The sequence below is a fragment of the Mercenaria mercenaria genome, chromosome 8 (assembly GCF_021730395.1).
Source record: "Mercenaria mercenaria strain notata chromosome 8, MADL_Memer_1, whole genome shotgun sequence".
NCBI classification, from domain to species: Eukaryota; Metazoa; Mollusca; class Bivalvia; order Venerida; family Veneridae; genus Mercenaria; species Mercenaria mercenaria.
The window spans coordinates 25,996,014-26,008,678 of record NC_069368.1 but is presented as its reverse complement, the minus strand read 5'-3'; the positions used below and the strand labels follow the sequence as shown (position 1 = coordinate 26,008,678).

Below are 12,665 nucleotides of genomic sequence, written 5' to 3'. Positions count from 1 at the left end.
GTTTAGGTCAACTTTTCTCCTAAACTATCAAAGCTATTGCCTTGAAACTTGCAACAGTTGTTCACCATTATAAGCTGACTCTGTACACCAAGAAACATAACTTCATCCTGCTTTTTGCAAGAATTATGCCCCTTTTTGGACTTAGAAAATCATGGGTAGGACAATTTTTTTTATTATACAAAAAAAACAAAACAGAAGAGCGTCAGCACCCGCAAGGCGGTGCTCTTGTAATGACTTTAGTAGCATGGACTATACGTCTGGTAATCGTAACAGACTCATAACAAAACATTCCGATGAAAATACTACCGGGGACAGATTGGGGGGAAAATCTGTCACCACGTGCATATTTAATACCACAATCCGTGTTATATTCTGTTGCACGGGAAGTCGTCAAAAATTACTCATATCCCAAAAGGCAGCGCAAAAAAAATTCTCTACGAAGCAACATTTTTGTTGTAATAAGAGAATGTCGTCTGAAACAGAACAACAAATGCCTAATATTCCTCAGAATGAAAATGAACCTGAGGACAACAAATCACAGGGCACATTTAAAGTTCCAGAACAAAAGGTAACGGACATGTTTCATGAAATTGAGCTAGCTGGCGGACGGTTGAAAATTTCGGATAGTCGATATATCTATTTATCTATTTATACTGCAGCGCTCCTCTCTGCGAGTATTATGTGCAGCTGCGCGCCTGTACATGAAGTTAAAAGTAGATTGGATAGGAGGATAAAAGTAATACACGGTGTGTATTGCAGTATAAATACAGTTGATAGTGTTAAAAACAAGAAGGATTTACAGATAAAAGCATGCAGTTTAAAAACAGGTCTATCATGTACAAGTTTGGTCACACCCTGTTTAAACTGATTCAGGGTGGGGGCTTGCACAAGTTGTACTGGAAGGGCATTCCAAAGTACTATGGTGGCTGGGAAGAAGGAGTTCAATAGTAATTACAGGGAGTGAGGATCTGAGTATAGGAGTGGGGATGCATATGTCTTGTTAGACGGGATGGGGGACTGGCACAGCAACCAAACCATTCACTATCTTGTAGAACATAGCGTGAATCAGATCTCCTATCTTCAAGGGTATGCCATCTCAGCTGACATAGCATGTTTGTGACACTGCTGTAAGGGGAGTAGTCATGATTTACCCATCGCGCTGCCCTCCGCTGAATCATTTCGATAAAAATCGAAAAAAAATTAAAAGTTCAACCAAATTATGGTGGTGTTCATAGAAATGTCAAAAACTTAAATAAATTAAGTTTTCTTGGAAAAGTTTTTTCTTGACATCTAACATTAAATTTATACATTTTACTGTACCTAGCCAAAATAATTCAGCTTCAGATGTTATTCGTCCAAATAATTTTGACATCAGAACTGATTCTGAGAGATTTTCATGATACAGATAGGGCAGAATCCCTCTCTTTACGTCAAAACCAGTAAAGACCTTTTCTATGGTGAAAATAGATTTAGGTAAAAACACGATCAGGCAATATACTTAAATGATGAAATCATAAAACAAAATAAAATTGAATCATTTTATAGTTTAAACATAAGAGTAAAACACGTAAATAAAGTGTAAACACTATATGTTTTATTTCGGCTACCTGCTGTATTTACACGTCCGCCATTACACTCAGTACACGCTGACAGTGCGGTTGGTCATTATCGATCACATGACATGAATCGGAGCCATGTAAAATTTGTGTAAACTTTAGGGTGTTTTGTTTAAAAGAGTGACAAACTCGTGTTTTACTGTTTATTCACATAAACATCAATTGAATGGAAGGAAAAATGAATATTCTTTCCAGGTGTCTTAAAATTTTACTAATGTTTCTGTTTTTTAATAGTTAAAATGCTATTTAAAAATCGCTGCGTAGAATCGTCACAGACAGAAAAGGTCCTTCCTTTGTTGTACGTGGAGGAAAGATATTGAACTACACAAAAATTATCACAATATCGTGACTTACGTACAATTAGTTGGACTACAGATGTTGTGCGCTGTTGTGGATCTCTGAGCTATCATCATATCAAATGCCACAGATTCGCCTTTTAATTTAATATATCTTTAATCCATTTTGATTTGGCATAAAATGAAGTATGCAACACCATTTGAAAAGGTAAAGGTATATTTTATTTACCGTCGCTTTGTGAAACAATGAACATAAGCTCTGTAGAGCTTTTGAGTGACCCTATTTTAAGAATAGTTAAAACCAATTATAGCTTACCCCCAGCAATTTGCCGGTACCCATTTTCAGCTAGGTCGACTGAGGCAATTGTGGTAAAGTGCCTTGCCCAAGGACACACCGCATGGGAGTAGCCAGGAATCGACCCTAGGCCTTCACCTCCATAGGAAAGCGTCTTAGCCCTCGCGACCAATGCGTCCACTAAAATTTATACACAAGATATATCCAAATGTTTCAAATGGGTATCGCTGTCTGCAGCCATGTGCTTATTTATTTACTTCGCATGACTACGCCTAAGCGGTTTGACTTGGTTAGGTAAACAGGGTTACGCCATCTGTTTGGAACATTCTGGTACATGTACAAAGTATTTGTAATGATTACATCACTGATAATGAATTTATGTTGACATTAAAGCATAAACTTAACCATGCTGACATTTCATGAATGTATATTTTGTGTTTTGATTCTGCAATTCAGTGTTATCTGCAGTCTGCTGTGTACTGAAATCAGTGTCACGATAGAGATCTTCTCTCGCCTGTCACATCATATTTTCGAAGATTTAGGTCTCTTATTTAAAATTATGAGTTATATTCAACCCATTTGAAGTCTTCGTTTTCCTAACAATATTTTAAAAATGCAGATACGGGTAGGGCTTAGAGGGATGACAACTAAAAAATATCAGATTATAAAATGAATCATCCCAATAAGCCAAATGAGTAAGGCTATTATGGGTCAAAATCGTGTATTGGTACTGATCTGTTCAGGCAGGAGGGCGCATTTTAAGGGCAGTGTGGCTGCAGTTAAAAAGGGCAGGGTAGGGCGGGCCACCCTGCTGTGTCACTGTAGAAATAACACTATGATCAGTATATGAAAACCGTAATTTGTTTTTATTTCAATTTGTATTTCAGGCCCAGATAGATATTGAGAGAGAACAGGAGGCAAAATTAAAAGCTAAATATGGATTGAGGAAACCAGGTGGTGGGTCAGCTTTATTGCAGAAAAGGCTCCAGAAAGGGGTAAAGTTTATATACTGTGTGTTTCCCCTCCCTCTATCATGTCTATGCACCCCCAAAAAATTGCTGCTACATAAAATATTTTATCACATTTATGAAAGCAATATTTTTTTAGCTCACCTGAGCAAGCAATACTCGGGTGAGTTTTTGTGATAGCTCAATGTCGTCTGTCTGTCTTTCAGCATTTAGCTTGTGCATGCGATGGAGACTTTATTTTACAACTGATTTTCATGAAATTTTGTCAGAATGTTTACCTTGATGAAATCTAGACCAAGTTCGAAAATGAGTCATGACTGTCATCTGGGATCAAAAACTAGGTTACTTGGTCAAATCAAAGAGAAACCTTGTGTATGCGATAGAGGCTTTATTTTTCAATTGATCTTCATGAATTTGGTCAGAATGATAACCTTGATGAAATCTAGGCCAAGTTCGAAAATGGGTCATCTGGGGTCAAAATTTAGGTCACTAGATCAAATCAAAGAAAAACCTTGTGTATGCGACAGAGGCTGTATTTTCAACTGATCTTCATGAATTTTGGTCAGAATGATTGCCTTGATAAAATCTAGGTCAAGTTCGAATATGGGTCATTTGGGGTCAAAAACTAGGTCACTAGGTCATATCAAAGAAAAAGCTTGTGTATGCAACAGGGACTGCATTTTACACTGAATCTTCATGAATTTTGGTCAGAATGATAGCCTTGATGAAATCTAGGCCAAGTTTGAAAATTGGGTCATCAGGGGTCAAAAACTAGGTCACTAGGTCAAATCAAAGAAAAACATTGTGTATGCGATAGAAGCTGTATTTTTAGCCGGCTCAGGTGAGTTATTGTGATAGCTGGGTGTCCGGCGTCTGTCATTGTCTGTCGTCTGTCAACATTGAGCTTGTGTATGCAATAGAGGCTGTATTTTTCAGTTGATCTTCATGGAATCTGGTCAGAATGACTGCCTTGATGAATTCTAGGTTCAGTTCGAATGTGGGTCATTTTGGGTCAAAACTAGGTCACTAGGTCAGATCAAAGTAAAACCTTGTGTATGCAATAGAGGCTTTATTTTTCAATCGATATTCATGAAATTTGGCCAGAATGATTGCCTTGATGAAATCTAGTTTGAGCTTGAATATGCATTATCTTGGTTCAAAAAGTAGGTCACTAGGTCAAATCAAAGAAAAATATTGTGTATGGGATAGAGGCTGTATTTTTCAATTGATCTTCATGAAATTTGGTCAGAATGATCTTGATGAAATCTAGGTCTGATCTTCATGAAATTTTGTCAGAATGATAGCCTTTATGAAATCTAGGTCAAGTTCGAATATGGGTCATCTGGGGTCAAAAACTAGGTCACTAGGTCAAATCAAAGAAAAACCTTGTGTATGCGATAGAGGCTGTATATTTTAATTGAACTTCAAGAAATATGTTCAGATTGATCGCCTTGATGAAATCTAGGTCTAGTTTGAATATGGGTTATCTGGGGTCAAAAATAATTTCACAAGGTCAGATGAAAGAAAAACCTTGTGTATGTGATAGAGGCTGTATTTTCAATTGATCTTCATGAAATTTGGTCAGAATGATTGCCTTGATGAAATCTAGGTCAGGTGGGAATATGGGTCAACTGGGGTCAAAAACTAGGTCACTAGGTCATATCAAATAAAAACCTTGTGTGTGCGATAGAGGCTGTTTTTTTCAATTGATCTTTATGAAATATGCTCAGAATGATTGCCTTGATGAAATCTAGGTCAAGTTTGAATATGGATCATCTGGTGTTAAAAACTAGGTCACTAGGTCATATCAAAGAAAAAACTTGTTTAAACTCAAGAGACCGCATTTTTGGTCCAGTCCTAATGAAAATTGCCCAAAATATCTGTTTCCATGAAATCGTTAGGTCAAACATGTTTACACTGTTACGGTATGTTTCTCAGGTGAGCAGCCTAGGGCCATCTTGGCCCTCTTGTTCAATTGATCATCATGAATTTTTGTCAGAATGATTGCTTTGATGAAATCTAGGTCAAGTTTGAATATGGGTCATCTTGAGTCAAAAACTAGGTCACTAGGTCATATCAAAGAAAAAGCTTGTGTATGCAAGAGGAACTGCATTTTACACAATATCTTCATGAAATTTGATCAGAATGTTCTAGGTCATGTGTGAAGTGTCATCTGGGTTTAAAAACTAGGTCACAAGGTCAAATTAAAGAAAAACCTTGTGTAGGCACAAGGGGCTGCATTTTACACTGGATGTTCATAAAATTTAGTCAATGAAATCAAGGAGGAGTTGGAATATGGGTCATCTGTGATCAAAAACTAGGTCACTAGGTCAAATCAAAGAAAAAGCTTGTGTATGTGATAGAGGCTGTATTTTTCCACTGATCTTCATGAATTCTTGTTAGAACGATAGCCATGATGAAATCTAGGCCAAGTTCGAAAATGGGTCATCTGGGGTCAGAAACTAGGTCACTAGGTCAAATCAAGGAAAAAGCTTGTGTATGCAATAGGGGCTGCATTTTACACTGGATTTTCATAAAATTTAGTCATAATGGTTGCCTTGATGAAATCTAGGTCAAGTTCGAATATCCATGGTGATCTGGGGTCAAACACTAGGTCACTAGGTCAAATCAAAGAAAAACCTTGTGTATGCATTAGAGACTGTATTTTTCAATAGATCTTCATGAAATTTTGTCAGAATGATAGCCTTGATGAAATCTAGGCTAAGTTGGAATATGGGTCATCAGGGGTCAAAAACTAGGTTAGTAGGTCAAATCAAAGAAAAATACTTGTTTTCACTCAGATTTTTGCTCCAATTTTAATGAAAATTGGTCAGAATATTTGTTTCCATGAAATCATGTTTACACTGTTATGATGTGTTTCTCAGGTGAGCGACCTAGGGCCATCTAAGCCCTCTCGTTTAGGATTTATGGTTTTGATTCTAAAAGAACCTTAGTGGCTTCAGTGTTTTACTTTCAGTTTTTTATACAATGTAGCTAAAAAGATGGTGGTATTATTAATATGCAAGAACATATTTTATATGACTCGTTTATTTTATATGTTTAATAAGTGGAAATTTATTAAACAAAAAAAAGAATTATATAAAAAAAAAATGTATTTCCCCTACCTATCTGCCTTACTATCTAGTCTTAATAAAATGGCATGGTTCTCCAGAGAGGAAGTAAATATTTTTAAGGTTGGCCTGGTACAACAGAACTTGTACTTTCTTATATGTTTATAACTCGGATTTATGAATTATTTTTATAGAAAATTCGTAAGTTTTTAAAACTGTATAAAACTGTAAATGGTGGATGTAAACTGTAGATTGGTGATTTCTGTACCCTTGTTAACTAGTATGCGTCCCACATGTGGTGTGAGAGACGTATTGATTTAGTGCTGTCACAAAGTTTGTCCACGCAGCTCCACCAACACACCGGGTAGATTAGATTTACACCAATCTTTGCAGAAGTGATAATTGAAAAGCTTGCATGTTGTCGGCATTCAGTGGAATTACGACACTTCTGAAATAAATTAAATTTTGTGATGTTTTGACCACTCCTCTTATATTGTTAGGCTGATTACCAACAAACCTTACAGGAGTGGTCAGTGCAAAGCCTAATTGTGTGTGTTACTGGAATGCTCCGGTTCAATGATTTTCTGTAGAGATATGTTTGTTGACTGATCACTGTTTACCTTGCCTTTACAGCTGCTCAGATACCACCTGGAGGAATTGTACCAGACTTTATAAATGTAGTCATTGCCAAGCTTAGTTTTTCCTGTGTTAGACATATTCTAGATCAAGCTTCTGCCTTTTCTTTGTCAAATATTGTCATGTTTGTGCCCCCCCCCCCCCCCCCCCATGAGTGGTGGGGGCATATAGATTTGCTCTTGTCCCTCTGTCCATCCGTCCGAAGTTCGTGACGCGCCTAGCTCAAAAAGTATTCGATATAAATTGATGGTATCATGATATTTACTTGCGCACCTCCTATTTTTCGTCTGGCTTCGCCCCCTATTTCCAGAGTTATGGCCCCTGAAATAGTCCAAAATGCACATTTTCACCTTGTGACATGCGTAGCTCAAAAAGTATTTGATATAGATTCATGAAACCTTGCATGAATCTTAATCATGATGTGAACTTGCGCACTCCTATTTTTTATCTGGGTCCCCTCCCTATTTTCAGAGTTATGGCCTCTAAAATAGACAAAAATGCACATTTTCACCTTGTGACGCGCCTAGCTCAAAAAGTGTTAAATATAAATTTATTACACCTTGCATGAGTCTTTATCATGATATGAACTTGCGCACCTCCTATTTTTCATCTGGGGCGCCACCCTATTTACAGAGTTATGACCCCTGAAATTGTCAGAAATGCACATTTTCACCTTGTGACGTGCCTAGCTCAAAAAGTATTACATACAGTTGATTAAACCTTGTATGAGTCTTTATCATGATATGAACTTGCGCACCTCCTATTTTCTGTCTGCCTCTGCCCCCTATTTTCAGAGTTATGGCCCCTGAAATTGTCAGAAATGCACATTTTCACCTTGTGACGTGCCTAGCTCAAAAAGTATTACATACAGTTGATTAAACCTTGTATGAGTCTTTATCATGATATGAACTTGCGCACCTCCTATTTTCTGTCTGCCTCTGCCCCCTATTTTCAGAGTTATGGCCCCTGAAATAGTATAAAAATGAACATTTTCACCTAATTATGTACATAGCTCAAAAAGTATTTGATGTAAATTCATGAAACCTTGCTTGAGTCTTTATTATGATGTGACCTTGCGCACTTGGCATTCTTCTTGAGAAACTTAGTGCTTATTACAGAGTTACAGCCCTTGAAATAGCCAAAATAGTGGATTTTTTGTTTGTGATGCTCATTGCTCAAAAAGTATATGGCCTAGAATAATGAATCCTTTTCATAAAATGTTTGTTGAGGCTATACCTCATTAAGACTGCAGACATTTGAATTATTTCCCCTTATTTGTGACAAATGTACCAGTGGGGGGCACACCCTGTGTGCTACGGACACATTCTAGTTTGGCAACTGCTCTTACAGGTGCAGTGATTTTCAGTAGAGTTATGGCCCTTAAGTTTTGGCGTTTTACACTGCCCATGTGTTAAGTTGTGGGAGACATACTGTTCTCCTGGAAAGACAATTTCTAGTTATAAAGTAAATGAGAATTTTATCTGCTCGTTGTGGTTTAATGTCTTGTGTCCAATTTAGTTTAATGTTGTTGATTGACACAGACACAAAACCCACAAACAATTTTCCGTCATGACTAAAAGATGATTTCGTTTCACTTGAAAATAGTGACTGGATTTTCTTACTTTGTTATTTTTCAGGCCAAGTATTTTGACTCCGGTGACTACAACATGGCCAAAGCCAAAATGAATAATCCGAAACATCCACTACAACCAAAAGAGAAGCTCCTACTGCAAGAGTCAATAGGGGGTGCCATTCCAACGCCATCAGAAGTGGAACACATGCGACGACCCTCGCAGCAAGCCAGTAATCTTGTGATAGAGGGCGAGGGCGGACATCCCCTGCACCTCGGCACTATCGAACATTAAAATATATTTGAACTGTTGAACTGAACTGTTGAGTATTGATAGAAATGCATCAAGTTAAACTGCCCATAACAGTATCATTCAAAGTTTGAATATTTCTGTTATAGTATGTTGGAAGTTACTTGAAATTATATCAAATAAATTTTCCAGGTATATACAGCATTTTCACAGTTTTGGAAATTTAGAAAATATTCATGTTCCAGGGGTTTTAAAAAGTCATTTCATTTGAAAGAATTAGATAAGAACAGAAATTTGAAGATAAATGATGAAATCAAGAGGATGCCTGCTTTGATAGATTTTTTGTAGTGGCCATAACGATACAAACGAGTAGATTTTCTAGCTGATTGGATTCATTTTTACGAGTGTTTACCAATGCCAGAACATTGAATTAGAGACTGACTCATCAAATAAAGGTACAAGATGAAAAATAGATGTGTTATGGGAGTTACTTGTAAGATTTTGGTCACCGCAATTTAGAATTTTTTTATGATACAGATATTTCATTCGGGATATTTTCATACTTTAGGTTAATTTGTTGATGTTTGACACTGAACAGTTTCCAAAGAAACGGTCTTAGAGGAAAGACCTTTTTCTATAATTTGGAATATTCAGGGCATCTTTGTTCTCGTACTTGTTGTAAAATGAGTATTTTTATCAGGTTTGGCATTATTGGGATTTTGTAATTTTGTTCTATGATGTTGTTAAATGAATTTGATCTGTAATAAGTGGAGAAAGAAGGAATTTTGATGTTTCCGCAGAAAAAGCTAACATGTGATAAAAAGAATATTACATTTTGTGTCTTTCCATAATGAATTTAATAAACTGTTTGAAAAGAAAAAAAAAAGATAAAAGAGGCACGCACAGCCCCACATTTTATTATATTATTCAACTTGTTTTGTTTTAATAAGACAGGTTTAATATCCTCTGTATATGAAAGATCCTCAGTCATTGCATGAAATGTTAAAATTGTTTTATCAGGAATTTTGTCACGTTTATTTACGCAATAGTTACTGCATAATTAATGGTGACCCTAGATGCTTGCCTTCCCAGCTAGTGAGTTATACATTCATACAGAAAATACAAAGGATAGGTTTGGTGTAATGTTGCAATTTCTTTTTTAATGTATTCCCTTTTCATTTAATTAACATTGTTTTCTATAGTACGTGTCATAAAATCTACCATTAGCATATAATCATTTGAATATATATATAATTATGTAGATAAATTGTTAATTCCAAAAGTTTGCCCCGATTATATCCTTTGGTTTATTTTATTGATATTAGAATGCTGTATGCATGTTTACATTAGATGTGAATTGTATTACTAGAATTTTCACGGCAGTTATATTTGAGTATAAGTTTTGCCCTAAAATTAAAGTTTAATCGTTTTTTGTAATCGACCGATTGGAAAATATAATGAATTCTGTTACACATCAGGGATGGATGTTTAGTAATATGTTATGTGTACATAGTTGAATGATTTTACAAAAAGTAACTCATCTTAAACTCTATTTGATATTAATATTTGCATTTAATGAATTAAAAAAAAATCCTTTTTCGTGATTTTGTAAATCTATAAATAGCCCAGATGATGATACAATTCTCTTGTTTCTAAAATAAGACTCTTCTGCTGATGTAATCTTTATAAATTATCTCATTGATCATGTACTCACCAAAAGTTTAAAATAGGTTACGTACATTAAGCACATATAAATTTGATTCAGTTCTATGACAAGAAATTTTTCTTTACTAAGGAAAAATGATATATAATAGCGCCATTCCAAGATCTGGAGTCTCTTGTGATTTGGGGTTGACAATTTGTGTGTAGAAAAGAATTTGGAAGCAATGCCTTAAGCCCTCAACAGATGATAGGTTTTAGTTGTACAACAGCAATTAAATTTAAGATGTACTGCAAAATATTATGTGTACGCTGCTATGCCTTGATTTTGTAGATCTTAAGTCTTGACTTACAGATTAGGACATGTTCCATTTCGTAAGTTTTGCCTTACGTACCACCCACGTTGACAAGCAACAAATTGGTAAATAATTAGTTGATAAGAGGCAAGTGAATAAAATTCCAGAAATAGTTGCCCAAAAAATAAACACAAGTCTGAAAATAAAATGGCTTCAAATGCATAATGGAAAAAGGATGACACTGAAAAGTTAAATAATTTGAGCGGAGCCATGAGAAAACCAGCATAGAGTGCGTTTGCTACCAGTATCCTTGCAGTCTGGTCCATACTGTCCGCTAAAGGTTTCTCTAATTGAAATAGGCTTTGAAAGTAAACATTGTGGATCCTGACCAGACTGCACGGGTGTGCAGGCTGGTCTGGATCTATGCTGGTCACAAAGATAAATCTTTAAAAAACCTTTTTAAAAAAACAAGATTAAATGACCACTAATATGTAGCTTTTATGCTTGCACATAGCTTTGGATATAAAATCACTGAATCATATAGGATATCAAATCATAATCCTAGAAGTTTTGTATCTCTAGTGTTACACAGAAATGAATTAACTCTGTATGTATTGCACGCTGGTTGTTTCCTATTCGTTGTTTTATTTTTCTTACTCATCGTTTTCATATACTGACTGTAGTGCTGTTAATTGTGGCAGAGTTTATTAAGCAATTCATTATAATGTGTACGATATTTTTTTAATAAGTAGATCTACAGTAGAAATCACTTTCTTAAAAAAAATACTGCTCTGGCCGTATGAAGATATTTATTTTGTTTTTGCATATACTTTGAAAAGTAGAGTCGTAAAATAGTAATAATAATGTACGAAATAAATATACTTGTATTGGAAATGATATCCATTAAAACATAAATACATGTATTATTATTTATGGACGTATTAGCAGCCTGTTGCGTCATTTGGCTGGAAGTATATTCTGAATCGTTTCTGAGTAATGTCACCTCAGTGCAAAAAGTGGATAACTGCATTGATTTAAAGAAGGACTTATTGACTTTTTGCACTAAGGTGACGATTTCTGCATTTGTGTCGAGAAATACCAACCTGAAATGAATATGACACAATTTTCTTAGTAAGAAACAATTGAAGTTGTATGTATACTGACAGTTATTGTGCTGAGTCACTCAGTTGCATTTTTTAAAGGGACTCGCTTCCAGGATTGTAAACTATGGTGGTTTTTAAAAGGGATAAAATTGCTTCTGCTACGCATTTAAAGTCACCAATGAGGATACTGGTTTACAGTACAGTTGTTTTTTTTTCTGTACCATATAAAGTACATGTAAATAACCACTATTTTACATCATAATTTACTGCAGGGCTAAATTACTGTTAAAAGGAGGAAATTTTCCGTGCATTTTAGTTGTTCATAACTGCATTTTTAAAGCAAATATGAAAGTCTGAAATGGCTTATATCACTTAGGGTGGCACTGTTCTTTCTCAGTTTCTAAGATCAAAGTTGTTTTTTTTCATTTTTGACATGAATTTGGAGTCTAGTCCCTTTAAAATTTTGAGCAATGTTGAAGTGTTGCTATTATATTGCTGTATACAACATTATTTAATCTGTTTAAATTATTGCCTGTTTCAACTCTACAGATTGACTATCCATCAATACAGCTGTACGTGGAGAAAGATTAGTCAATTATTTGATTACAATGTAATTTCATTATTGTTGTCATTACTACGATCATAAAATTGTTGTCACAAACTCTTTGTGTGTTTTATTTTTATGCCCCTGAAGGGAGGCATATTAGTTTTCAACTGTCCGTCCGTTCGTTCGTTCGTCACAACATTAACTTTTTGCATGAAGGCACTTTACTCGCGAACCACTGCACCCAGGACCTTAAAACTTCACATGCTGATAGTACTTATTGAGTACACGACCCCTATTGACTTTGGGGTCACCAGGTCAAAGGTCAAGGCATTGTGGGGGCATTTGTCATGTTTCAGTC

General features: G+C 35.6%; 1 protein-coding gene across 1 annotated transcript; it reads left to right on the top strand.

Moving 5' to 3' along the window:
- Positions 1 to 388: 388 nt before the first annotated feature.
- LOC123522817 (cAMP-regulated phosphoprotein 19-like) lies at positions 389 to 12,424 on the top strand. Its single transcript, XM_045300248.2, has 3 exons — positions 389 to 568; positions 3,095 to 3,202; positions 8,520 to 12,424. The coding sequence occupies exons 1-3, from the start codon at positions 467 to 469 to the stop codon at positions 8,745 to 8,747; spliced, it is 438 nt and encodes a 145-aa protein (XP_045156183.1). The 5' UTR covers positions 389 to 466; the 3' UTR covers positions 8,748 to 12,424.
- Positions 12,425 to 12,665: the final 241 nt, after the last annotated feature.